The 27,029-nt window shown below is 37.4% G+C and overlaps 1 protein-coding gene across 1 annotated transcript in view; it reads left to right on the plus strand.

The window, feature by feature from the left end:
* The window catches only part of LRRK2 (leucine rich repeat kinase 2), a 68,190-nt gene extending 42,381 nt beyond the window's left edge, over positions 1 to 25,809 (plus strand). The window contains exons 30-51 of the mRNA XM_054055982.1: positions 198 to 325; positions 1,555 to 1,773; positions 3,865 to 4,066; positions 4,629 to 4,717; positions 5,551 to 5,738; positions 6,628 to 6,782; positions 7,857 to 8,003; positions 8,156 to 8,347; positions 9,095 to 9,241; positions 9,568 to 9,668; positions 9,843 to 10,033; positions 10,720 to 10,880; positions 11,220 to 11,390; positions 13,037 to 13,137; positions 13,749 to 13,943; positions 14,941 to 15,134; positions 15,425 to 15,497; positions 16,330 to 16,514; positions 17,898 to 18,050; positions 18,806 to 19,014; positions 22,629 to 22,703; positions 24,627 to 25,809. Coding sequence (XP_053911957.1) covers positions 198 to 325; positions 1,555 to 1,773; positions 3,865 to 4,066; positions 4,629 to 4,717; positions 5,551 to 5,738; positions 6,628 to 6,782; positions 7,857 to 8,003; positions 8,156 to 8,347; positions 9,095 to 9,241; positions 9,568 to 9,668; positions 9,843 to 10,033; positions 10,720 to 10,880; positions 11,220 to 11,390; positions 13,037 to 13,137; positions 13,749 to 13,943; positions 14,941 to 15,134; positions 15,425 to 15,497; positions 16,330 to 16,514; positions 17,898 to 18,050; positions 18,806 to 19,014; positions 22,629 to 22,703; positions 24,627 to 24,748 — 3,398 coding nt within the window. The 3' untranslated portion in view covers positions 24,749 to 25,809. The remainder of the gene's footprint in view (positions 1 to 197; positions 326 to 1,554; positions 1,774 to 3,864; positions 4,067 to 4,628; positions 4,718 to 5,550; positions 5,739 to 6,627; positions 6,783 to 7,856; positions 8,004 to 8,155; positions 8,348 to 9,094; positions 9,242 to 9,567; positions 9,669 to 9,842; positions 10,034 to 10,719; positions 10,881 to 11,219; positions 11,391 to 13,036; positions 13,138 to 13,748; positions 13,944 to 14,940; positions 15,135 to 15,424; positions 15,498 to 16,329; positions 16,515 to 17,897; positions 18,051 to 18,805; positions 19,015 to 22,628; positions 22,704 to 24,626) is intronic.
* Positions 25,810 to 27,029: the final 1,220 nt, after the last annotated feature.

The raw sequence follows: 27,029 nt of genomic DNA on the forward strand, positions 1-27,029 counted from the left end.
AAGTCAATGAGCTAGCACAGAGTACCTACCTAAAATGCAGAGTTATTACAGGTTTCCAGTCAATTTAGATAATTTTCTGAAAGCATTAAATTCTTTTGTGGATTAGTGATCTAAGAATAAATGTTCTGCTGCCTTTTTGTGGTCTGAAGATGTTTGATAAGGATAGTACTAAGCCGTGGAAATTTTTTTATCACTAGGACAAGAAGAGTTCTACAGTACTCATCCTCATTTTATGACCCAAAGAGCTTTATATCTTGCTGTTTATGATCTCAGCAAAGGACAAGCAGAGGTGGATGCTATGAAGCCATGGCTTTTTAACATCAAGGTAAGCCATAGATGTGTATGGAACGGAATTCCACTTTTCAGGGAGTTGTTGATAAACAGCAAATTAACAACAAGTATTTTTAGACAGGGGAAGAAGAAAAAAACCTCTTCAGCAAATAAAAATAGTACAATGAAGCAGGAGCTGAAATACGTTATATATTGGATATGAAAATATTTGTAGACATACAAAAACATGACCAGCACCATTTTCTACTTAGAATAGTACAGAGTGATGTGCAAAAGTATAGTTTGTATAATCTGGTAATATTTTAAATTGACTGATAAAATTAAGAAAGGGATTGTATTAAAAGGATGAAGAGTTAAAACTGCTTTTTCTTCTATGCCGTTGTAAATTCTGGGGAAATCAGAATCTGACTAATTTAAAACTGACTAGGTGCTGGTGTGAAATCATGCCGTTTAGTGCATGTTTAAGCATGTTGTTGTTAATAGGGGTGATTCCAGAACCATGGTAGGGAAATTTATCTGAGAATGTGACTGTGTATATATTCCTTTTCTCTAACTGTTTTGTATTTTCATTTGATGGAATCACCCCATGGTAAACATTACTTGTGCTTTCCATTTATGTGATGGTTAGTCATGGCTGGCCAATGCAGTTACGTAAAGACTTTATATACTCATCCTGCTCATTAAACTTTTCTTTTTCACTCTTCTCACTTTGAGCAGTGATACAGGACAGAGGGTTAGAGTCACTTTATTGTTGAAGATGATCATATCTGATGTTTTCTCCTTTGCTCTGCTGTACTTGCTAGCAGGATATCTTTTGCTTTTCCATTTTCTTGGGCATTTCTAATGAAAAACAGAATTGTCCCTCTATTTTACTGACAGAGTTATAAATCTACAAAGTATGAAATCCAGGTATACACTGCTTCATTTTAGAAAACACTGATTTTTTTTAATATTTCTATTTTGAAGTAAATTGCTCTCTGTTAAAAATTATGTTTCATATTTATAGGCTGATGCATTTTTACTGCCTTATCCAGTCAAGGGTATTGTATGGGATTGCTGTTTAAACATACTCTGAATAACAACATGGAATAGTATTTCAGATTTCAAACTTCATTAAAAGTGGTGTACTGAAAGAGGGAAAAAGAGTTACTTTTTTCATTGTATTGGTTGTTTTGACTAAATTGCTCACACATTATGTGAATGTAACGCAATAACATCAACATTCACTATTGAGTTAATCAGCTGTATGGCTTTTATTAACAGGCTCGAGCTTCAACATCCCCCGTCATTCTTGTTGGGACTCATTTAGATGTTTCTGATGAAATGCAACGTAAGGCCTGCATGACTAAAATTACTAGAGAGCTTTTGAATAAGCGAGGCTTCCCAGCAATCCAAGACTGTCACTTTGTGAATGCTACAGAAGAATCTGATTCCATTATCAGACTTCGGAGAGTCATAATAAAGGAGAGTCTTCACTTCAAGGTAAGCTGCATACTGTTCATAATGTTGAAAACATGTAGTTCTAGTTAATTAAATACATTTTTAAACATTAATTAACACATAATTAAATACATTTTTAGTGTGATAGCAAACTCATATTGCCTTCTATAAAATGTTACACATGGCAAAATAATGAGGGGAAATTAGAAGATTTTTTTCCACCAAAATAATCAACTTTGTAAAAATCTCAGCTGAGTTATGTTTTAAAGCACTAGGACCATAAATAGAATATTTAATCCAAAATAGGACATATTTTTATTAAGACAAAATCTGATCAAAAACTGGGTTTTGTTGGATGGCAACGTGTAATTACAATAAGAAGTTTTTCAAGATTTCAAGGGACCAGGAAATAAGATTTTGTGATTTACTGATGTCATTTTGCATACTGTGAAACTGTTCCTAGAAAGAGGAAAAGAAGACTACTTGGACTGAATGATCCTCCAAAACTGGAGAATCTGCAGTTCTAGCTATCCCTGCTGTCTCCTTAGCCACAACATGAAGCTCTGAGAATGACAAACATGAAGAGACTAGCCCAGGCATGGAGCTTATGGAAAGACAGGATCCAGCCTGTAGCAAAAAGAATATACATATTTTTGTTTTTTAATTTATACAACATGTTAAAGAGAAAAGGCAATGTCCTGTGCTACTGGAGGTAATGACAGATCTTCATAAATCAGAAGCTCAAATTTCTTCTGAATTGTTGCTTGGAAAATTTTATAGGGCAAATGATATGTTTATGACCAGCCTCACACTGGTAGTGTTACAAAGGAGAGAAAGTGTGCACACACCTTGTTTCTCTCTCAGAAAGTACCATCTTACAACACAGCCATAATCTGCCTAAATTCCTTCCACAGTTCAAGGAATAGCTCACCAGTGCTAAGTGGCAATAAGGGTGCCTATTCAAGTGGAATGGATTAATTCCACTTCTCATACCTCCAGCAGGCACAAATAGAGCTGGTGTCTGTAAAAGTAAATGTAGTAAATGTAGCCCCATATCTCACCATACTTCTTCAACACTTGAGAGAATTTGTGCTTTTTGAAAGCATTTCACTCTTAGGTACCTAAAAATTGTTCTTGTAATGTCCACAGCTCTTGTGACTGAGACTTAAACTGATGATTAAACTTCTACACAAATGTAAGGAACGGAGATAGTTTCCATAAATAATGTAGGCACTTTGTGAAAGGAGTGTTACCAGGTACCTGCTTAGAAATTAGAGAAGCGAGTTAAGTATTCAAACGTTGTCATCAAGCATATAGAGTCTTTGAAATTACGCAAGGTACTAATGATGTTTTCACCTGGTACTAATTACATTTTTGACACATAAAAATGCCAGAGTGCATTAATGTTTAACTTCTTTGAGAGTAAAGTTGCAAACTAAGAAGCCAATTTGGAAATGTTAGGAAAATTGTTTCCCATTTCCTCAATAAAAAACTAGCTCAGCACTCATGGAGAATGAAAAACCTGTTTGGCTGCTAGCTTATACCAAAGGTCAAAGAATGTCCAAGAAAGGAACTCAGGCTCAGGAAACAGGAAAAGCTTCTGAGACCGTTTCCCATAAGTGTCACTAACCTGACCAAATTCCTTTCCTCTTGTCTGCTGACTATCAGCAATGGAGACTTTTAATAGTGCTACTGCCTTTTTCCCCCAAGTTTGTCTATAGATGTTAACAGGTTACAAGAGGTATCGTTTTTTTTATTCATCTGCCTATTGTCTTGTGTTAACCTGAGATGTTTGACATCATCTATTCATGCAGTGAGTATTTTCCTTTTACTTCAAATCAAAGGCTTTTCTGTGAATTTCTTAGAAGACATTTTTTTTTTATGTACATTAATATGGAAATATTTTCTTCTTTGAGCATTCATTTTTAGAAAAACATTCATATTATAATTCTGAAAAAAAAATAAAATAGTTACATCTACCTTTCAGAAGCCATTTCAGTCAATAAATTAGTGTTCTTGTTCCTTCTTGCTGCTGCTATTGAGTGGACATGTCCACCTTACATCTTAGTTTTATTGTCTGCATTCCACATGAATAAATAAATACATTTAGGATTATTATTCTTAATTATACAGATCAGAGATCAACCAGTTGTTGGCCAGCTAATTCCTGACAGCTACCTAGAGCTGGAGAAGAGGATTTTGCTGGAACGTAACAATGTCCCAGTTGAATTTCCTGTGATTGATCAGAAACGCTTACTGGAACTGGTACAAGAAAGCCAGTTACAATTGGATGAAAATGAACTCCCTCATGCTATTCACTTTCTCAATGAATCAGGTAAAATTTAACATCAATGTCTGTTTGCTAGCACTTCGTTGCAAATCTGCAGCAGACAGACCTGTGTGTATTTTTAGGTCTCACAAAAGGTTGCCACAAAGTGTTGGGCTGAAATGGTTAAGCTTCAGCAACATTAGTTGGATAATCCAGGTTGTTGTGTCATAAAGGAATTCCATGATGTAAAGGAATACTACTGTAACAACTTGTATATCTTACCCTTCCTTGCAAACATCATATCTGCTGGTGAGAGAGTACATTTTTTGAGGAAAGATGCAGAACAGAATATTGGTTAGATGGATATACGTAACAGCTTATCTCAGTGTTGTACAGACTTCGTAAGATTAAATAATAAACCACATAGAGTGTGTCTGCTTGGCAAAAAAAAAGAAGTCAGATTACAAATCTAAGAAAACATCTGAAAATAAAGGTAAAGCTGAAGAAACCTTTATCTCTCCTGAGATATTGATGTAAATTCAATAGATGTATTTATTATTCAAATTGCTTGTGTCAAGTTACATGGAATTTCAGAAATACATTGCTAATTACCATATTCTTTGTACAGGTGTACTCCTTCATTTTCAAGACCCAGCACTACAGCTGAGAGATCTGTATTTTGTAGATCCTAAGTGGCTATGTAAAATCATGGCACAGGTTAGATTCTGATTACTTATTGTATCTATGTTCATGGAGCTTTCTCCCCTGTCTCAAACCACTGTAACTTAACACTGATTCTTCTCTACCATTTCTTTACTGTTTCATGACCTAGAATTTTCTCAGGGCCCAGACTGGTTTACCTGGCTCTTTTTGTTTCCTTTGCTCTCTAGACACTTGTGGTTCTATTTTCTTACACCGTTGTGTCCAATACAATTTACAATGCACCAGACACAAGAATAGATGGAGATAGAAAAAACCTAGGGATTCAAAGTAATCCTGCTATATGTTGCAACAGGTTGAGGAGAAAGCTGGAACTTTGGATTAATGTAGTTAGAATGGGAGAAGAAGGGTCATTGTATACTGGGTACTGATGGCAGAGGAAAGTGATTCACATGTTGTCACTGGATGCTTAAGTGAAACCATCATTGCTCTGCTGATCTAGAAGCACTTCCAAAATCTTTTATATATATTTAGATTTGTTAACCTCTGAAACTTTACCTTTCATTCAGTGCAGGAAATGGGATGAATAATCACTGTATGTAGGCTCCTTTCAGAGAATACTTTCACAAATTAACTTGCAGAATAAATTTCTATATAATATGGAACAGTGAAAGCTGCTGAAGAATGGCAGCACACTGATGTCTTGGACAGGTTAAATGTTTTCACTGCTGTCATCTTGCTGGCTAGCATGGAAATGTTTTGTTTCACTGTGAAATGAAGTCTAAATGAAGTAGTAGGCTACCAAATATTATAGGAAAAAAAAAAAATTGTCAGGAAAATGCAATCTAATGATGACTGTACGCCTGAAATTGTTTTACTTTTTTTCACAGATTCTGACGGTGAAAGTGGAAGGCTTTTCTAAATATCCTAAGGGAATTGTGAAGCGTTCAGATGTGGAAAAATTCCTTTTAAAGAAGAGCAAGTTTCCTAAGATCTACATGTCACAATACTTCAAGCTTCTGGAAAAGTTTCAGATTGCTTTGCCGTTAGGAGAGGATCAACTACTGATCCCAAGCAGGTAAGCAAAGAGCTAAACCCACAAATGAGAGCCACAGATATTGATCAAAATAAAACCTTCCCATTAGTTTAACTGACCATTAAAGCAATTTGGTTGGTGAAAGCATGATAGATACTTAGTACGCTACATTTTAGTAAATGTCTTCACAGACATGCTAAGCTCTTCTTGTAGCTTATATCATATTAGCATGGTGGGTAAATGGAATCTATAAATGATAAAATGCTTTATGAGGATAATATTTCTTTTACGCTTACCATGCTTTGAGACTATGGCAGGAAGATTATAATTTAGATTTACATCGCAGTTTGCCAGCATTAACGGATATTTATTGCAATATAAAAATAACCATGAATTTCTATAGCCTGTTTACTTGAAAAGAGAAACAGTCAAGTTACTCAGAGACAGAATCTCCTTTAAACAGTCTAGTTATTAAATGTTGTGACAAAAAAAAATGCTGTGAATTTGAGTGCAGTCTTTTGCTTTATCTGAACGAGGTTACACCATTTCTCTGACTCAATTACAGATTTCCCTGATGTGTTTGATAATGCTTGTTTTGCTTAATGGAGAGACTGTTGTGTGGTTGCATTGATTAGAGTTCTTCATTCTTCCGAGTCCTGGGATAGGAGTCTTACTTGCCTTATGTGTCCCAAGTTTTTCTCACATTTACGTTTGGTATCTAATTATTGTTAGTGAGGTTCTGTTGGGTTTAAATTCAGCAGGACTTCCTTTTAGCACAAGCAAGCAGACTAAGCAAATACACTATCCCTGATCATTTGAATCAATCATTCAGTAATTAAGAATAAATTTTACATAATAAATAATGGATGTCATCAATCAGTTTGGATAAAGTACATCATTATACACTGTCTAATATTTTTTATTTTTGCAGTTTGTCTGATCACAGACCTGTGGTAGAGCTTCCCCACTGTGAAAATTCAGAAATTATCATCAGGCTTTATGAGATGCCATACTTTCCTATGGGATTTTGGTCCAGGCTGATCAACAGGTTGCTTGAAATATCACCTTACATGCTGTCAGGAAGAGGTACCAATCTTTATGTTCAAAAGCAGTAGTGAGCATGTTTGCTTTGAATGCTGACACTTGCATGTTAAAGGTCTAATGCCTAATTTTACTGTAGGTGATTTCTGGTCACGAAAATGAGAAAATGAACAGTGGTCATTTTTATAATTAAGAATATACAGGAACAGGGTGAGGGCTTTAATTTTTTTCCAATAATTCTGTGCTTTGACATGAGGTCTGTCTGTTGAACTTCATTTCATTCATTCATCCTTGTTTTTTTAGTGTGTGATTTATGAATACTAGTGACAAGTACAAAAAATACCCATTTTTAATGATCTACAAATATGATTTATAACTGCCTGCTCTCTTGGCATTCGATTTCCTGCTAGCATAGAATTCCAGTCACAGTTTGCTATTTCATGAGTGTGTGAGGGAAAATTCAAATCACTGACTTTTTTTCTGAGGGGAGACCTTATTGCTCACTACAACTACCTGAAAGGAGATTGTGGAGAGGAGGGAGCTGGCCTTTTCTCCAAAGTGACAGGGGACAGGACAAGGGGGAATGGCCTCAAGCTCTGCCAGGGGAGGTTCAGGCTTGACATCAGGAAAAAATTTTTCATGGAAGGGGACATTGGGCACTGGAATAGGCTGCCCAGGGAGGTGGTTGAGTCACCATCCCTGGAGGTGTTTAAGGGACGGGTGGATGAGGTGCTGAGGGGCAATGGTTTAGGGATTGTTAGGAATGGTTGGACTCGATGACCCAGTGGGTCCCTTCCACCCTAGTGATTCTATGATTCTGTGATTCTGTATTTGAACCTGAATGTACCTAAACATTTCAGTAATCCCTACATACATTACCTGCTACGCAACTTACCACCAGACTAAATATTTCATTTGTGGGTATGCCTCAGTTGACATATATTCAGCTTTGGTGAGGCTATTCTGTCTGCAAAGTAGTAGCCTTTATTTTGTTATTTTGGTAGGCATAAATCTACAACCATAACTAAATATTTAACATACCATGAATTAGTCTGAATATTTTAAAATATGACATTCATATTGGAGATCAGTTTTTTAGTCTTATTTTGTGTTTTCTAGAGCGAGCTCTTCGTCCTAATAGAATGTATTGGAGACAAGGCATCTACTTGAATTGGTCTCCTGAAGCTTATTGTCTGGTGGAATCAGCAGAATTTGACAACAGCCCAGACAGTTTTTTGAAAATTACAGCACCTTCTTGCAGAAAAGGTTAAGTATTCCTGAGCCTGATTTTTGTTGCAGTTTGTTTTCAGTTTGGCTTTTTGGTTTGTTGTGCTTTGCCTTTGAAATGTAGAGTTTAGCTTTGTAATTACAAGTGTGGCAGATTGAGGCTGTAATTTTCCTTTTTTGGGTTTTTAAAGGGTGCATCCTTTTGGGTCAAGTTGTGGATCACATAGATTCTCTTATGGAAGAATGGTTTCCAGGTTTGCTGGATATGGATGTATGTGGTGAAGGGGAAACACTGTTGAAGAAATGGGCTCTGTACAGCTTTCAAGATGGTGAAGAACATCAAAAAATACTACTTGATGACTTACTTAAAAAGGCTGAAGAAGGTATATATTTATGCTGCTTGAGGTATATATATATAGGTACACCTGTGCATAGATAAATATTATATGACATCCCCTTTATAAAGTTAGGTACTTCACATTATTTACAAATGTTTCACATCAGTAAGAAAGAATCATGGTATAAGTCAAAAGCAACTTGTTCTTTTTTTTATGAGAGCACTGTCCTTCTATGTATAGAAGCACATCATTATGGGACAGATCACAGCTACTCTGCTTAGTCACATATAAATGGCAATAATTAAAAGAATTGTTTTGTTATGACACCAATAATGCAACTTCATTCATGGAATTGAATCCAGTGCATAGTAAAACTGATACTCGTATCTTTTGATTGGACGACATACAACAGTAATTTAAAAGGCAACATGCAGGATGATGGTCTGCATGCTAACAGAATTCTGTCATTTTATAGACAGCAAAGTAATCTCGTGGTTAGTTTGGTGTTGTTACATAGCAGCAGTTGTTATCATGTTTGATTGGTACATATGCAAAACCTTGAAAATAATTAAACGTGTAAGATACATTAAGCTGAATGTAAAACTTAATTAGTGTTCTGTTCCCTACACATAGGTATGTATGTTTGTGTGTGTGTATACACACACAGATATAGATTTAATTTTAGATACACTGATCATTTGCCCTTGCAGAGATCCATGTACCTTTCAGTGCCTCTTGAATGATTATTACTCTGTTTTATTTTTTTTCAATTGTCTTGTTTCTGTTTCTTAGGTGACCTTCTGGTAAATCCAGATGAACCAAGACATACCATCCCAATAGCACAGATTGCTCCTGATCTGATATTGGCTGATTTGCCTAGAAATATTATGTTGAACAACGATGACCTGGAATTTGATGAAGCTCCTGAATTTCTCTTGGGTAAGCGTTACTTTTTAGGTTTTTTTACAGCGCTTATGTAAACAAATCTTTTGAAGTAGTTCTGCAACACAGGGAAAACATTTTAGAAATTTATTCTGTGGAAATCTGTTTTCAAGGTATTCTGAATTTCAGATTATTGAGTTTTGAATTTTACGTTAAGTTGTATGGTAGGACACAGTTTTTTCATGTGTTTAGATTCCTGATCATTAAGCTTAACACAGTAGAGGATCCACACATTTTCCATTTGAACCTTTTCGTCTGTTTTTTTGAGAAATAGTAGATATCCTGTTGATTTTAATCTTCTTTTCAATTTCCTCTTTGAAAAGGTGATGGTGGGTTTGGATCTGTGTACCGTGCATCCTATGGTGGAGAGGAGGTTGCTGTAAAGATTTTCAATAAACATACTTCCCTCAGGCTCCTAAGACAAGTAAGAAATACTGCCTTTTTTTCTATAGTGCTGCTTTCAGAATACCAACCCTAGGAAAGAGCTTAAAAAGTTTAAGTAAAGTGCAAGGCTTCACTCCAAAACATTTCTGAGTCTACTTCAGAGCTGCAGAGGTTATGCTGTTTGGGGTATTTCATCTAATTTTACAATTTACAGGAGCTTGCAGTGCTTTGTCACCTCCATCACCCCAGTTTAGTGTCTCTGCTGGCTGCTGCAATCCGTCCCCGGATGCTGGTGATGGAATTAGCCCTTAAAGGATCTCTTGATCGTTTGCTTCAACAAGACAATGCAAGTTTAACCAGAACACTTCAGCACAGGATAGCTCTACATGTTGCTGATGGCTTAAGGTAAATGTGACTTCTACATTGCTGTAAAAGCAGAATACAGCTGCAAGGAGGATATACTACAAATGAAAAGCTAACCTTTTCTTATATTCGTGCAGAGTATTCCCTGGGTCAGACAAATGCTTGTATTTTTAAGATTGTTTAGCCAGTAGGTAACACCAACTTTAGTTGCCTGGGGTTTTTTTTCTGCTTACAAATGGTGCTCATGTAAGTAGAGAAATACCAAGAGCTCTAGTTAGAATTCTATGTGAAATTCTATTTATTTCTTATTAAAATATCAAATAAATTAATTTAGTACATTTTTGAAGTTCTGAAAGTCCACGAATGTCCTCAGGAGCTATGGACGTGTGGCTGTAAAAGCATAAAACCTGTAAAGGAGTTCAGGAACCAATGAAGCTTAAATTTCTAGGATTCTGTTTACAAACTGCCACTGACACCTCAGATAAGACCTAGTACTGAAGTACTGCAATGTTTTTTATGCCATTAAATAATATTTCCGAACAGTTCTGAAGTCAGTATCCAGTCAGGTGGTGTCACATTGGTGATGTTTGACGTTTTTTAACACAATATTTAACATTTGAAAGTACGATTCATTGTTGTGGGGATAACACATTCAGTGTGTGTGTGTGTGTGTGTATATGCATCCCTGCATTATGAATGCTTTCACTGACTACTTCTTTGATTGACAGGTACCTGCATTCAGCAATGATCATCTACCGTGATTTAAAGCCTCACAATGTGTTGCTTTTTACCCTGTATCCCAATGCTGCTGTTATTGCAAAAATAGCTGACTATGGCATTGCCCAGTATTGTTGCCGAATGGGAATAAAAACCTCTGAAGGCACACCAGGTATGGAAAAAATGCTTTAGTTTACAGTGCATTATGTCAAAAAATAGCTAACACATTTTTTATTTAGTCTATAAGAAGTAACTCAAATCCATACTTGAGTCTAAATCACAAAACTTAGTCCTGGTTGTATTACAGCTGATGTAATGGCTTCTTCCTTTATATGGATTGCTGATATTTTTGAGTGTCTGCCACATGCAAACTATTGCCAGCCCGGAAATAGTGTGCTATTTTTGGTTTACTTCTTGTGACAATTTCATCAATGAGTGTTTGCTCTTAAAAGGATAAAGATAGCTTCAGCTTTGTATGAATCATAACTATTAATAAATGATTTATTTGCAGGATTTCGAGCACCAGAGGTTGCCAGAGGAAATGTTATTTACAATCAGCAAGCTGATGTTTATTCATTTGGCTTGCTGCTTTATGACATTTTAACAGGAGGCAGTAGAATAATGGAAGGCTTGAAGTTTCCAAATGAATTTGATGAATTAGCAATACAAGGAAAGTTACCAGGTAGGCCTTGTATTTTAAAGTTTTAACATGAAGACATAGCATTTATCCTGCCTCCTCCAAAAATAACAGCTCTCATTTTATGTTGTACCTGGTAGTGATCAGAGCAAGAGAATTACTAATAGCAGTTTATAGAAGCTTCTGTTAATATCCCGTGGTCTTGAAATACTGAGAAATAGGGATCTATTCAACATCACGTTGGTTATACTTTCATTGCAATTTCAAAGGATCTAGCAGGTTCACTTCATAAAGAAATAGAGATTTTGTATACTAGAGACTTTATCCAGACCTAACTAAAATGGATGTTGCTGAAGGTACCTTCAAATACCACGTATGGACTTGTTCCTTACATTTTAATGTTATAAAGCATATCATGCACTAAAATAAACGCAATTCCACTTCTGCTCTTTGATCGTGATATGTTAGGCTCAAAATACCATTACGGAGAAGCTGCATATCTTAAAATCTTAAAAAAATCCCTTGAGATTTTATTTAAAACAAAAAATGTGCCACTACCTTAAAAGAACAGCCACCCCTAAAAGTTTTAGATAGGGCTTCCCTTTTAACTTGTCAAGAGTCTGAAATCCCTGCTCAGATACATATGTTCTTCGTATTCCATCTGCATTACAATATGTAGTTACTGGCTACTGGAAGGGAGATTAAACAGACTATCAGGCTGGACATGAAGTCAGGTGGACGGGGTAACTTAGTATTTGACAACTCATGTGTAAGGAGCTGCTGAAGTTTTACAGGTATTACAAGCTTAATGTGTGGCCTTCTATTTATTGCCCTGCAATAAAGAATATACTCGTGAAACATTCTTTAAGACTGAAAAGTCACTCTATCTAGAAAAGAGGCAGCAATTGTACCAGTTAATCTGGCATGGCTTCCCCATTAGGAAAAACAGAGTTAATGCATTTTCTGCTCACAAGTAAACAGTGCCTGTCATTCGCTGAAAAGGATTTGTTCATTTGCAGGTATTTATCATTAATGTTACCTCTGTCTAATGTAAGACTGGAATATCTGCAGTGGATTAAGATGAACTAAAAGGAAAAGCAATAGAGGCACCATTTTTCAAGAGTGATTTGTTCTTAGAGAGGTCAGCACCTATGGTCGTAAGATACCCATTCAAAGCACTGAGTGGGAATGAAAACTTCCATGTCTCTTAAATACTATATGGAATTATCTAAATTGCTGTGCATTTTGTTGGAAGCTCAGTTGTATTCCATATACTCTGCCCAAATACAGAAGAATAAATGTGGGAAAAAATGTTCATATGAATCAAAAACACTACAGACTGACATGACTTGCCCTTCAACAGTCAGCATTAATCAAAACACAACTCGCACCTATCTGTGATTTAGTCCCAGTACAGGGACATTAAAGAAGAAGTTAAAGCAAAATCCATTTGCTTTAACTGCTTTTAATGAAAAGGACTCTAGCTGTAGCATTTCATTCTTTGGCACTTAATGGCAGATGAGAAATTCCAAACTGTTCAGACTGACTTTTTACCTAAGAGAATGATGTTTCTTAGAGCAGCTCTTTAAGAAGTTAGATGAATTCTTAAAGCAGGAAGAAAGTTATTCAGAACTCTCCTTTCTGAACTATGGTAAAGGCTGGTTAAGAAGTTACATAATTATACATTTTAGACCCTGTCAAAGAATATGGATGTGCACCCTGGCCTGAAGTTGAAAATTTAATTAAAAACTGTTTGAAGGAAAATCCTCAGGAGCGACCAACATCCTCCCAGGTATTACTTAGTGTATTTATTTGTATTTTTGTGATATATGATGCCACAAAGTTACTATGTTTTCTAAAAAGGAATAGGACGTTGAAGTTAGTAAGAGGTACAGGTTTTTTTCTGTTCTTTTCTGGAACTGAAACAGCTATGAAACATTGCCTGCTTTTACCACCCTGGATAAGCTGTTCTATTCAAATCTACCAACTGTTTATTTTAACCTGCTGTTTTGCCCTGTGTTACTGTATAGTGATTATAGATTAAAGCTATGCACAAAGGACTTTGTTATATAATATCAGTGCAATTAGCTTACCCCGTTCCATGCATGTGAGAGGAGAAACAGGAGGGTGGATCCTACTGTCTGTTATCTCACTTTGCAATGCTCTTTGAAATGGGTCAAACTTTCAAACGTGCTTTAACCCCATTGGCTTCCTGAAATTTTAGCACAAATACGTAAAGTTGCTTAGTGCACAAAGATTGCCCATTAATAGTGGTAATGTAAATGAGCTGACCTGCTGAGATGCTATGTCCGTGTTCCATAGAATGTTGTTATCTGCTGCTTGCTATTTATTGCTGTACAATCTATTGTTATTACCATTTGCATGCTGTGGCTTTCTTTGTAGGTTTATGAGATCCTGAATTCTGCAGAGCTTATTTGTTTGATGAGGTATGTTTCGATACCCAGCACATCCACAGCAGAGTGCATGGTAGCTGCCAATCAAAGCTGCAAGAAGGCAGGAGTCTGGATAGGCAGTGGGAACACAGAAAAAGCACAACTTTCATTTGTTAACCTGAATACAGATGGACATACTTGTGAGGTAGGAGGGAAAGTTGCCATTTATTCTAGTTCTTTTGGCACCCAGATGTATTTCAAAAGAAATAATTGCATTTTAACAGCAGGATGTTACTTCTAGAAAGCTAAGATTTGGGAGAACAAAGATTGATCATAAGTGAGTCATCATTGTATCTATGAAATAAAGCAGAAATGTGGTTGCTTTTTCCTCTCTTCTTGTCATCCAGCCTGAACTTTGTCATAATACTGTCTTTCCACTACTGGGTTCCTTTCTTCTACTCAGATGGCAGCTATTTCTAGCACGAAGTCTAGGAAAAGGAGTAATAGTTGTACAGCCCTTCATATCTCTACCTTCTGTAATAATTCAGCAAGTCTCTTAATGATTTCTCTCTTCCTGTGGATGCCACCTCCTTGTGGCACTTTGAGTGATACCTTCTAGCTCTTTTTATTTGATTTTTGTACTTCTCGGTCCTGTGCCATCAGAAACGGGAAAAGGTTTTACACAGGCTTGATGTGCTGTGATGAGCGTGTGTGCCAGAACTGAGTGTGACTCACCATCAAAGTTGTTGAAGTGATATTTCCGTGTGCCATCTGTTGACCATGAGACATTTGAATTGGTAGCTTTGGTATCAATTATATAGCTTATTTCTCTAAAAGGAGAAAAAGAAATATTAGGCCAGTACTTTTATTGTTAGCAATTAAACTGAATGCATATTGCAGTATAGTTGCATTTACTTAATTCTCTGATGGCTGTGAGACCTTCATTAGAATAGGAAGAGTATTTTCTTCCAGCATTCACTGGAGAGATTTTCCTGTGTAGTGTTTGAGGGGCCCTTCCCAGCACTTTGAAGATAGATGGCACAACTGAAGATGTATTCTGATTGATTTCTTAATGGGAGGTTAGGCCTTGAGTCTGTCCGGGGTCCAAGAAAATTGAACTTTGTTTTTATTACCAGCAATTTACTAGCATTTACCCTTACTGAAATTGTAACCCGGTTGTTTTTCTTCTTTTTCTGACTCAGGATATTGCAGATAGTAAAATTTTAAGTTTGGCCTTAGTGACCCTTCCTACTGAGAAAGAAAACTGGATTGTAGCAGGAACACAATCTGGTTCTCTGTGGGCAATTAACACAGAAGATGAAACAAGAAGGCATCGACTGCAGAAAATGTCAGATTCCATCACTTGTTTATACTGTAATTCTCTTTCAAAGCAAAGGTATAAATGAATTTTAAATACTTTGGGTTACATTTTGAAAGCATGGCTAAAGAGAGATGTTCAGAAAATGACATCTGTACACTAATGCAGTTTTCTTCAGACAACTGTTAATTTTCCTTGTATTTTCACTGAATTTTGCACCCAGTGTAGCTGGAGACTGTTCCTGACCATAGGTGGCTGTATTTGCTTTTAACGTTCTATGAAACTCTTCAGATACCAGAGGCCACTTGTTTAATTTCTTATTACCTGATAAAGGCATTTCTAGAATTCATTATTTTATTTTATTTCAGCAAACAGAAGAATTTCTTCTTGGTAGGCACAGCTGATGGCAAACTGGCAGTTTTTGAAGACAGAGCAGTAAAGGTAGACTTGTTCTTTGTTGCCTGTTCTACAAAATACTATAAATAATACATAAAACAGCTGCCAACAATAGATTTATTTCATGCAGCTTATTTTTTAATTGCTTCTCAAACTAAAAATAATTTTCTACTGCAGTCTTAGGGAAACTGGACATGGTTTACAATATCTTTTTTAACAGTGGAGTTAAGGGGGAAAATTATTACTCGTTATAGGACTTTGAAAGGTCTGGCAAACTGACTAGGGAGTGACATTAATGGTTGTTATTAAATATATTCTAACGTTTTTAATCTTTTCTATTTATTGCTGTTACAGCTCCTTTTTACTTTTTGTTCATGCTAAATTTTCATAGAATAGATGTCTTCAAAAAGACAATATTGTTTAGGTTTTCTGTAGGTCAGAGTTCTACTCACAGAACAGATAAAGAAATGCTGGGAGCTGTTTATATCAGCTGTTTCCTGAGGGTTAGCTCCTGACCACATGCAGTTTAGAAGAGTTATGGAGTTGCAGTGCATTGCAGAAGTAGAATATCATCCAGTATGGGATGTCTCGAAGATATGGATGTGACTTTCCACCCTTTTCCTGAGCTGCACAAGGGGTTACACAAAGTATCAAACTCAGCTCTGTCCCATTTCTGCTCACACAGGCTGTTTTCTATGGGACATCCTTAATGAGACTGTGGCACTTTTCAGTCTCTAGCAACCTGGAGAGATACCACAGTGGTTCAGGAAATCTGGCTGTGTATATTTAATTCAGCAGGCTCTGTGGCCTTGTTTGAACAGTTTGTGATTGTTTGTATACTCCTTGATTCTAATGGAGAGTATATATTTTCTTGCAGTGTAAGGGTGCTACACCTTTGAAGATACTAACTATAGGAAATGTTAGTACACCACTGATGTGCTTAAGTGAATCCTCATACTTATCTGAAAAAAATATAATGTGGGGAGGCTGTGGAACGAAGATCATTGCCTTAACTAGTGATTTCTCTGTTCAAAAGCTCATTGAAACAAAGACAAGTCAACTGTAAGTGTTTTTAATTAATTATGTTACTTGGCTCTTTCGTTGTCGTCATTGAAGATTTCTGTCGGTACTGGGATGTAATGTCTTGTGCCAGAGCTCGTTCTTTGAATTCTCTTGTTTCCATTCCTTTCTTTCATAATACAAGTGGAATATAACATCCCTTAAAATAAGATAAGTGAGTAGTGTTTAAAGTATTCATTGCTGCGTTTAAGCAAAGGGTGTGCATTTTTATTGTATAAAGCATTTATGAAGTCAGTATCTATTGAGAAAATGTATAAATGCAACTGATTTCTCTCCCGGTTGCTTTTGTCCAGGACCTGTTTACTCTATTTAGAATAACACACACATACTTAGTATAGTACTTGTCCTTCCCTGTTTGTCAGTTTATGTATGCATATCTTTGCCCTATATACTTAAATTACATATGATTGCTGAGTTCTAATTGTTTAGAATTTAAAGACTGAATTTTTTTTGAGTGTTTGATATAATTCTCACATGAGGAAATCCTGCTCTGAAGTTAAAGGGGATTTTTCCTGAGCAGGTAAAACAGTGTTTGATTTTACACTAGTAGAGAGCATTATTCTTTGAAATTAAATTGGTTTAGAAAATAATGTGTTAATATAAATTTCAGCAAAATGCAGTTCAGTGGCAAGATGCAAAATACGTCATTGAAATAATTTGAGCTTTGTGGAAGCAAAACATATATGCCTTTGAAAATAAAGTTGCCTAAACCCAGTAACATTAGGTAGAGTAGCAGTGTTACTGAGTGTCTGCTATCAGAGACCTGTGATTTTAAGCTGTTCTTCAAGATAAATTGGAGGGTCAATGAAATAATCCAATACTGTTAAAATGTAGGGCCAATATTATTTTGATATATGCAGGCACAGATCCATCATGAGAGACAAATTCCTGTGTAGAGAAAAATAATGAAAAAGGCTGTCAGCTGAAATGAAACGAACAGAGTAAGGTGAACTAAATCTCACAGCTTAGTCATCTTTGACTAAGATTGAGTTGTTGAGTGTTGAGTGACCCTTTATGGCCTTGTGGACCCTGTGAGAACTGTCAGATGTCTCTAGACATGGCCAAAGTGGCAGGAGAAAGGTGGATTTGGCCCTGCTGTGATGTAAGCATATGTGAATTGAGTAGATAGATGGGAAAGATTTAGTAATAGTAATAGGGATATCATCAGCATAACTGTTACTGTGAGAATTTATGTCAAACTGTAGGAAGATGATAGCAAACCCTTTCAGCTGTATCCTAGCCCAGTTTGGTTTTAAGGCTGAATTACTCTGTAAGAGTTAGAGGGAAGCTCTGACCACGCATAACGGTCAAGTTTTTCTACTTGATCTTTTCTTTGTATCTAACTGGAGTTCTTCTCTTTTCTAGATTCTGTCATAATGCGTACAGTGATGCAAACATTATTTCAATAGCAATAGACAAATCCATCTACTTGGCAAAGAAAAACAGCCATTTTGTGGAAATCTGGGACAAGAAGACAGAAAAACTTTCTGAACTAATTGACTGTGCACATTTTCTTAAGTAAGTGTTTTATTTCAGATTGATGGCCTGATGCATAGAAAGCTGAATATCAGATTGCCTTCTCTAGCATATTGCCTTAACATGGAGGTAATGCTGGAGGTAATGAATTTGTCAAGTTCTTTGCTCAAATGTGGAATTCCTTTCCTCTCTTTTGGCCCAGAACTTCAGAATATCCCTTGCAGAATCTCACTTTTTTAAGACTCTTACTATATTTCACAATTTGTCTATGATTTCAAGAAGATTCATTTAACTGTACTGGAGGACGAAGTCTTTTACTGTCCTCCAGGTGCTAATGCTTTTGGTTCTGATTACTTCCTGCATCCCCTGAATAAGAATATCTTCTCTCTCCAGTGTACAGATTCAGTAGGAATCACTGATGGTGATTTTCCTTTGCATTTAAGTTGTTCCTCTCCCTTATTGTGCCATGTCCGTTACATTTTCATGATAAGATTGGGAGCAACTCTAAGGGTGCTTCTCCAGCCTAGCAGGGACGTTATTCTCTTGCAGAGTGGGAATGAATAGAGAAGTATACCTGCCTCCTAGTTAAAGGCCTTTTGAAGCAGACCAGCTGGGTCTCAGAAGTCCAGTAGTTTTCGCCGCAGTTTGTTTCAAGTCAATCATCTAATTAATGTGGAGATTTCTGTGGCTTGTTTTTATGAATGACTCTTTAAAAGGCTGGTATTGAGAGAGTCATTTTAGCAGTTGTGGGATAGTGTGCTACAAGATTTTAATGCAACTTCTCTTCATATTCTTAGAGACAAAGAGGAAAAGCTAAATAAAGAATCAAGACATAAATTGGCTTATTCTGGAAGAGTGAAGACAATTTGCCTGCAGAAAAATACCGCACTGTGGATAGGGACAGGAGGAGGACATATCTTGCTGCTTGATTTGTCAACACGTCGTCCTGTACGGGTTATGGACAACATCTGTGATTCTGTTAGAGTCATGATAACAGCTCAGCTTGGTAAGTAAAACCATCAAATGATGAGTACTTTGAAAACAATGCCAAGTTTAGGATTGCTATCTCCTGTCTAGCACGGTGTTCCAGGAACAGAGGAGCATTTTCTGTGTTTTGTTCATTCTTTCTACTGCTTTGGTCAATGTCAGACACTCTGGTGTTAGCTGAATACCAGCAGGCTGTCATACCTGTGCCTACAGAAACACTGATTGGCACATGAACACTCTCTGCCTTCACTGCATCCTTATGCCCTGCTTCAGCACAGCTCTCACCTTCTTCTGTCCAATAGTCTTCATCTTGATCTGTATCTACCTGCATTCTTTCTTCATCTTAAGTTTTTCACTGCTGGCTTCTCTCTCTGTGAGCTTGTTAGGTTTTAATAATTCTTCCTTAGTTGCTTATTACCTGGTTTTCTTCTCCCATCCTTATTCAGGAATAGTTCTTTTAGGGTTGGTTCACAGGCACATCTCGGCAGAACTGGGAAAATGGTAAACACTTAGACCTAGGGTGCAGACCTAGACTCATAGAATCGTAGAATGGTTTGGGTTGGAAAGGACCTTAAAGATCGTATAATTCCAACACCTCTGCCACGGGCAGGGACACCTCCCACAAGATCAGGCTGCCCAAGGCCCCGTCCAACCTGGGCTTGAACACCTCCAGGGATGGGGCAGCCACAACTTCCCTGGGCAACCTGTGCCAGTGCCTCACCACCCTCATTGTGAAGAATTTCTTCCTAATGTCTAGTCTAATCTTCCCCTCACCAGTTTATAGCCATTGCCACTTGTCCTCTCACTACATGCCTTTGTAAAAAGTCCCTCCCCACCTTTCTTGTAGCCCCCTTCAGGTACTGGAAGGCTGTTATAAGGTCTCGCCCAGAACCGTCTCTTCTCCAGGCGGAACAGCCCAAACTCTCTCAGCCTGTGTTGTACGTATGTGCTGTTCCTGTCACCAGGGTCAGTTGTTTCAAGCTGCTGCAGGCAGGCAGTAGTGTGGGCTCTCAGTGGTAATTACAAAAAAACAGAGAAATGTAGTTGAGTATGGGGCACTTCTTGGCTGTTATAACTTCCTTTCACCTGTACACTCCTCTGCATCTCTGCCCAAGGTACCAACTCAAGAGTTCATTATACTGCAGTGATGGGTATGCTCAAAATATGTATTACTCCAAAAAGTACTCTGTGACACAACATGTGAATTCCCATCGCCTTCCACTGTGTTTTGAAAAAAACTCTGGAATTCCCTTGTCAGTGTGGTTTAAAGCACGTTTGCTCTTGGAAGAAGACTCTGAAGCTATTGTTCTAGACTCAGAAGCACACTGTAATCCTGTTAGCAAACTTCATAGTTGCAGACTGAATGCTTTCTCAATACCACCATGAATGTAATTTGGGGGCTGTTTTTTCCTTCCCTGCACCAGAAGAACCCATGGGCTGCACTCAGCTTATTGTGCTGACAGGGTTGTATGAGTCAAAAAGACTCCACCCTCCTCTGGCTTGCCTTTGCCTGGGATAGCAAGTTTGTGCAGCCTGTTCAGTAAAACACAAGGTAAAAGTGCCAGCTAAGGAGTCAGGATTCACTAGCACAGCATTTTCAGTCTTTCTAGTCCCTATAGCTACAATGTTTGTACTGTAAAGGAATGTTTTATTTTTAGCATTTTGTAATGAATAGTTACTATTAAACAAAAATTTCTGCCTGGCTTACTACAGTCATTGGTAGGGAAGGTATATTATGTAGATAGTACAGAGTGATTTAAAAAACTTTGAGTCTCATATTCTTTGTTTCTTCTCACCTCAACAGTTTTAATCAAAATTTTATATACAGAAAAGTTAATAACTCTGGAGAAAGAGTTTAGCTGTGTTTGCACAAACCTCAAGAACAGCAAGGAAGGTTGATATGTACTTTTTTTTTTTTATGTGTACTTTTTCTTTTTGATCATTTTTGCCCAGCAATTATTTATAAGGATTGGCTTTTTTCCTAAATTCAGAGACTTTGTATTTACTGGAATTTTCACAGAATCAGGGAAAATGGCACTGAGGCTGCTGAGCAATTCTTGAGTAGTAACATGTTGCTTGTGTGAAATGAAAGAAGAGAAAGGGAAATATTTTTCTATTAAGTAGTTTCATTTAAGATTAAAATATACAGTGTCAATCAGATATGTAAATATTTCAAGGAAAAGAGGTTGCCAGACTTTGAGACATCAATTTTATCTTTAGTTCATCTGTGAATGGAAGTATAATGTCTTTTTCTAATTTTCTTACCTAACACATTGATGTATGACAGACAAGAGGCTTACAGAGAATGATTTCTATGTAAATTGGCAGTTCATTTCCCAAGTGAAAACTTAGACTTCATTATAGTGAGAAAGGACCCTAGTCTGAATAAGAAACATTATACTTAAGTTCCAATCACTTTTCTCAGGAGTATAGATAGGACTGGTTGCAGAAAAAATTAAAGTGATGACAAATATGAGTATGGAAGATGTGTGTGGATCCCACCAGCCCTCATCTACCATAAGCAGATTTACATGAATATCAAAGGAGAATATACTGCACATTTCCACAGAGCAGGAAAAATCTCTCCCTACCTTGCAGAGGTCCTGGGGGACCCACTGGAAACATTTGATAGATCAGAGGGAATGTATCATGAGGGACACACTGCAGTGTGGTCACACAAAACTTCCAAGATTGTCTCTCACAGTAAGCCATATTCCGGTCTATTTATACCCCAGAAACTGAACCCCTCCTCATCTTTTCCCTGGAAGAGCATGTAAAACTTCATGTATGAAAAAGTGTGGGGAGGTGTGGGGCACAGTGCTACAGCTGAAGTGTCTGCCCCTGTTCCTTCCTTGGCCTGATCTGTCACCCAGGTACGAGGCTGGGTCCTGGGTCCTCTCCTTCATTCAGCCAAGGGCTCCCTGCACTCCTGCTGCCAGTAGGACAGGGAGCTGCCGTGGCAGGAGAACACGTAACAGCTTTCGTTTATCTTGCAAAACATTCATAAACATATCTTGTTAGGAAAAAGGAGGTTGATGCTGAAACACTGGCACATTTATCTTGTCCGTCTGTGATCCAACCATTCCTGTTTTCCTAGTTTGCTTTTGCGTTAGTCAGTAGGCACCTTCCAATGATCCATCCCCATTTCTACTTCCCTGCCAACTCTCCTTTCCCACCTATGTGCCGTCATTAGTTCAGAACACTTTTTATTAGTTGGTATCATATCTGGCTGCTTTGTTTGTTCATAACCAAATTGATTACTGACACCTTCTGCTCTGCTGTGCCCAGGAATTCATTTCCAGCCTGTCCCTTTGCTGTGACATCTGTTTCCTGTGACTCTGCTACCTCTGCTTGTGGTATATAATAGGTTGCTTTGTTCTTAAGCTCGTTTAACAGGCTGGCTGGCTAATCCACTGCTTAGCCCTTTGAACCCTGATAAACCCCACCATTAAATGGAGACATGAACTATATTGTTCTCATGTCTGGGTTTTTCACGGTTAATGATTTTGAATATAAGCTCCGGTTGACTGAACTCTGCTTTCTGTCCTCTTAGTAGCATGATGTCATCTACTCTTTCTATGCTTAAATTACAAAGTTCTCATTAAAATTTGACATTTTATATCTTTGAAAAAGGGACACTCAAGAATGCAGTACTGGTTTTGGGATATCGCTATAAAAGTGACACTGAAGACAACAAATATCACAAAGGTATGTGAACTGTGTTCTATTAATTTGTATTTTTAGTGGAGTTAACACTGTTATGCTTAATTCTAACCACTGAGCAGAAAGTCGATGATCATCATTTGGTATCATTTTATTGAAACATCATTATTAAGTTTTGTTGTCTTTTGCATGTTTGAGCTCTATACAAACTAAGAGTAGCTTCCGAAAATGGATCAGAGGAAGCCACTACTTGAAGTATACAGCATAATTTGCTGGAAAACTGTATTTGGAGAGTTAATATCACAGTCTAATTGGAGAATGTATCAAATGGATTTCCAGAAGGATCTGTGCTTTGCCAGGAATCCTCAATGTTTTAATGAATGGTGTGGATGAAGGAATAGTGAATGTGCTCTTCAGACTTGCAGACAATTTTCAGCTAAAACAAAGCCACAAGCACACTGGAGGGTAGGATTAGGATTCAAAATGACCTTGACAAATAGAAAAATTGTCCGGAAGGAAATAAGATAAAGTAAGGACAAAGGCAAGACCTTTTACTTAATTAGGAATGATCTGGTGTGCCAACATGAGGAAATGATCAGCTTAAACAGCAGTACTGCAGAAAAAAAAGACTGTAATTGATCACAGGCTGAACATGAGTCAGCGTCATCATGTTGCTGTTGAAGAAGCAAACGCCATTCTCACACCAATGGAAAAGTGAGTGCTGATATGGCCTTGGCTGGAGGAGCGCATCCTCTGGGGATGTTGCTGAATGATCTGCGCTGTTAGGAAGAGTCCAGAGGAGAAGAAATAGAACCCATGAGGAGATGTTCGAAGTAATTTAGTTGATTAATATAAATAAAGCTTAGAGGACAGGATAATAGGCTTCAAATATGTAAATAAAAAGGAAGGGAATAAACACTTCTACATATTCCATGTGGGTAGGATGAGGAATAACCTGTCTCTGTTATAGTAATGGAGATTACTAGATTACTAATGGAGAATACTCCTCGTGTCTCCGACATGAGGAGAAGCTGCCTGACAATTAGGATAGTGAAGTGCTGGAATAGGAAGATGAAAAATCTCCGTCTTTGGGTTTTTCTAAGAACAGTCACAGTTGATGCTCTGCTTCAATTCCCTTCTTCACCTTTGTCTCATCCCAGTGTCAATGACTCCTAAAAATGTGGCAATGACAATGACAGTATAAAGTTAGGGGTAGCAAATGTAGATGAGCTGACTGCTTGGAGTAAAACAAGAATCAAACTTAGAGCAGTGTTTGTTATATTCTGATGTTCCTTAATTTGTACCATAATAACATGTATTGCCTTTATAGCCTTTTTCCTGTATTTGAGAATGCCATTAACTAAGCAGAGAGGAGTCAGAGGCTCCAAGAAACCTTGAGACGTTAGTTTGTGAGCCCTTACTCATGCAAGTGGTCTCAATTATTCTTGTTCCACTAAAATCAGTGAGAATTCTCCATGAATGAAGAGTTGTGTGCAAGGAGGGAGACTGAAGAAGTGACTTTTTCCCAATGTACTCGCAGCCTCATGAAATTAGTTTTCATTTTTAGTTTACAGTGAATAGGGTTTGAGTCTTGTAAACATTTGGCTCAGGAAAACAGAGGTGAAATTTTGTGCATTCACCTCAGCACTGGCATTAGCTGCAGTTCAGGTAAGTACCTTATGGCCTACAAGCAACAGAAATGTTGGTTTAAGTGCTTTTAAATGGTGTACTCTTAAGTTCGGGAACTGGAATCCAAATCATTGTGCAAGTACAAATAGCTCGTACCCCACAACTGTATTATCTCACACATAAGGTGTCATATAATTTGTCTTCCAGGCCCCAAGCATCATTCTTCATTGAGGCAATTTATGAGTAATTAAAAAATAAGCAGATAAGCAAAACACTTCTAATTAAGCAATAATTCTTCTCTGTTGCATTTTCCTACTTTTTTTAATATTTTTTTTCCAGAATTACAATCCTGTGTGTCTGTGTGGGACATCAACCTGCCCCATGAAGTGCAAAACCTGAAAAAACATATAGAAATGAGACAGGAATTAGCAGAAAAAATGAAGAGCTTTTCTTTGGATTGAAAAGTCACCCTGCAAGTGCCATTCTCTTTTCTAGTTTTCATCCTAACTTACTGTGCAATATTTATAGCTTCTTGTTGCTGGCATTTTCAGCTGAAAATGAAGAAGAAAACTGCTATTAGAGAAGCAGTTAGTATCCATAGGATACCAAGAAAAAAGAAGGATAAGGTATTTGTAATAATTGAAAGGACAGAAAACTGTTGACAATTTCTGAATCTGAAGTGTCACCATGCATCTGTTTGCTTGAGACATTCCACTCTCAGCAACTATGGGTCAACTTCAGGATAATATTGTTCATCTGGTTTTTTATCCCAGTTAAGTTGGGAATAAGCCAGAAGACTTTAAATAGTTCTTATTTACTTCATTATCCCTACTGAGCTGACACTGTAATAAGGAGCAAAATTTAAACCTCTGTGTTCATTGCGGTCTGCATGTACGAGTTTGCTCTGATGATTCATGTTTTAGTAATAAGTCAGAGCTCATGACCCTGAATATATGAAAGAGAGCATTATATTTTATATAATAGCCGTGTTTAAAGGAACATATGATGACTGCATTACTCCTTGAAAACAACAGGCAGAATAGCCTTTATTTCTTCCATGAATAATTGACATTTGTTCATTACAATCAGAAAAAATGTTGTGCCATAATAATAAAACAGCTCAGAATTCAGAATTTATAAGGCTACTGCGAGTTCGTGTCCTCTTGCGGTGCTGCAGGCTGCCTTGTTCTAGGAGATGGTCTCATTGGTATGAACATTACCATTCACATCACTGTTGTACAGCTCACTTGGAAAAGCGAAGAGAAAAACACAGGGTGAAAGCTCCAATCTAAATGCTGCTACAACTTGTACCACAAAGAAAGGAGCACGCTGCTGTAGCCAGACTGCTAGTTCATAGTCCAACTGGTTGGTTTGCTTATCTTGATCTAAAAGGAAAAGGGGACTTTCATTTTTATATTTATAACATGAGAAGTTTCCACTTATTCTTGTTTCAATTTATATTATTATTTCGGGGTAAGCAGGGTAACCTTGAGGAGTATAAGTGGCTGCCTCTTGCATACTACTACCAGAATCTGTTGCCACACATCTTCATTCAAGAGACGCCTTTTATGTCTCTCTGGCTGCAGGTCCAGGCTGCTTCTCACAGCCTGCACTGACCTGCTCCAGTAAGTGCCTTAGTTCTGTCCAGCAGAAGACAAATGTAATTTTCTTTTTTTGATACCAAAAGAATCTGTCAGGTGTTCCTGAAGTCTTAGGGAGTGGGTGGATTAGCCAGAGCCATTCCTGAGTTCATTTCTCTGGAGATGAACAAGGTTGAGTAACCAAAAAGTTCTCAGTTGCGTTCTTACTGTTTTGGAAAAATTATTTACTAGGACAACAGCATTTATTGTGTCCCACTGTATCATTGCTCTATTTTCTTCCATTTGTTGAGTGCAAGCTCAGGATTCCTTTCAGATACGCACCCCAGTTTTTGTGTATTCTTCTATTCTGCATACTGAGAATAATTTGCTATTTATATGGGATTTTATAACTCAGAAAATATATAATATGTTATAGTGAATATTTTTTAAACAATAGAATATGTGTATTGTGATTACATTTATTTATAAGTCATTTTGAGATGTAAGCCTTAAACCTTTTTATTAAAACCGTGCTTTGTTAATAACATAGTCTACTTCATGATTGCTGAATTTCAAAGGAGCTTTTGTGTGCAGTTTTTGTGGAGCTCAATCCCTTACATTAGGATGATGCAAGATCCCAGTTCTGTGGGTTGTGTTGAGACAACTGCATTCCCACTCTGTCTCACAGCACAGCGTGAGCACTTTTCCCTAGCTTGTTGTCGTCTTACTCTTCCTTGCAGCATTTCCTGGAGGCGGGAGGTGACCTGGAAGCAGAACTGTCCTTGCAGTCATTAGTCATCTCTTCCCAGGTTCTCTGGATAAGAATGATCTGTACACTGAATCTGTCCTACGCGGTAGATATTACAGGGATAGCAAAGACAGAGAGACAACAGCAACGAAATAGGAGAGAGAAGGTCATTAAAAACCTGAATTATCATTGGAGAGAGAGTAAAATATGCCAACAGTTGTAACTCACTGGGGTTATTTAGCAATACAGCATTTTTTCATATGGAGCACAGTGATCCAGCTGCATCTTCCCCAAGTACTTTAAAGTACTAGAAGAAAAGATTAGAAGAAGATCTTGTTGATGCTACTTGTTACTCTTTACCATTTGATACAGTCTGGAAGTGTGTCTCTGGCCGTTTTGAGCTCTGTGCAGCTG

This window comes from Cuculus canorus, chromosome 1 (assembly GCF_017976375.1).
Source record: "Cuculus canorus isolate bCucCan1 chromosome 1, bCucCan1.pri, whole genome shotgun sequence".
Lineage (NCBI taxonomy): Eukaryota > Metazoa > Chordata > Aves > Cuculiformes > Cuculidae > Cuculus > Cuculus canorus.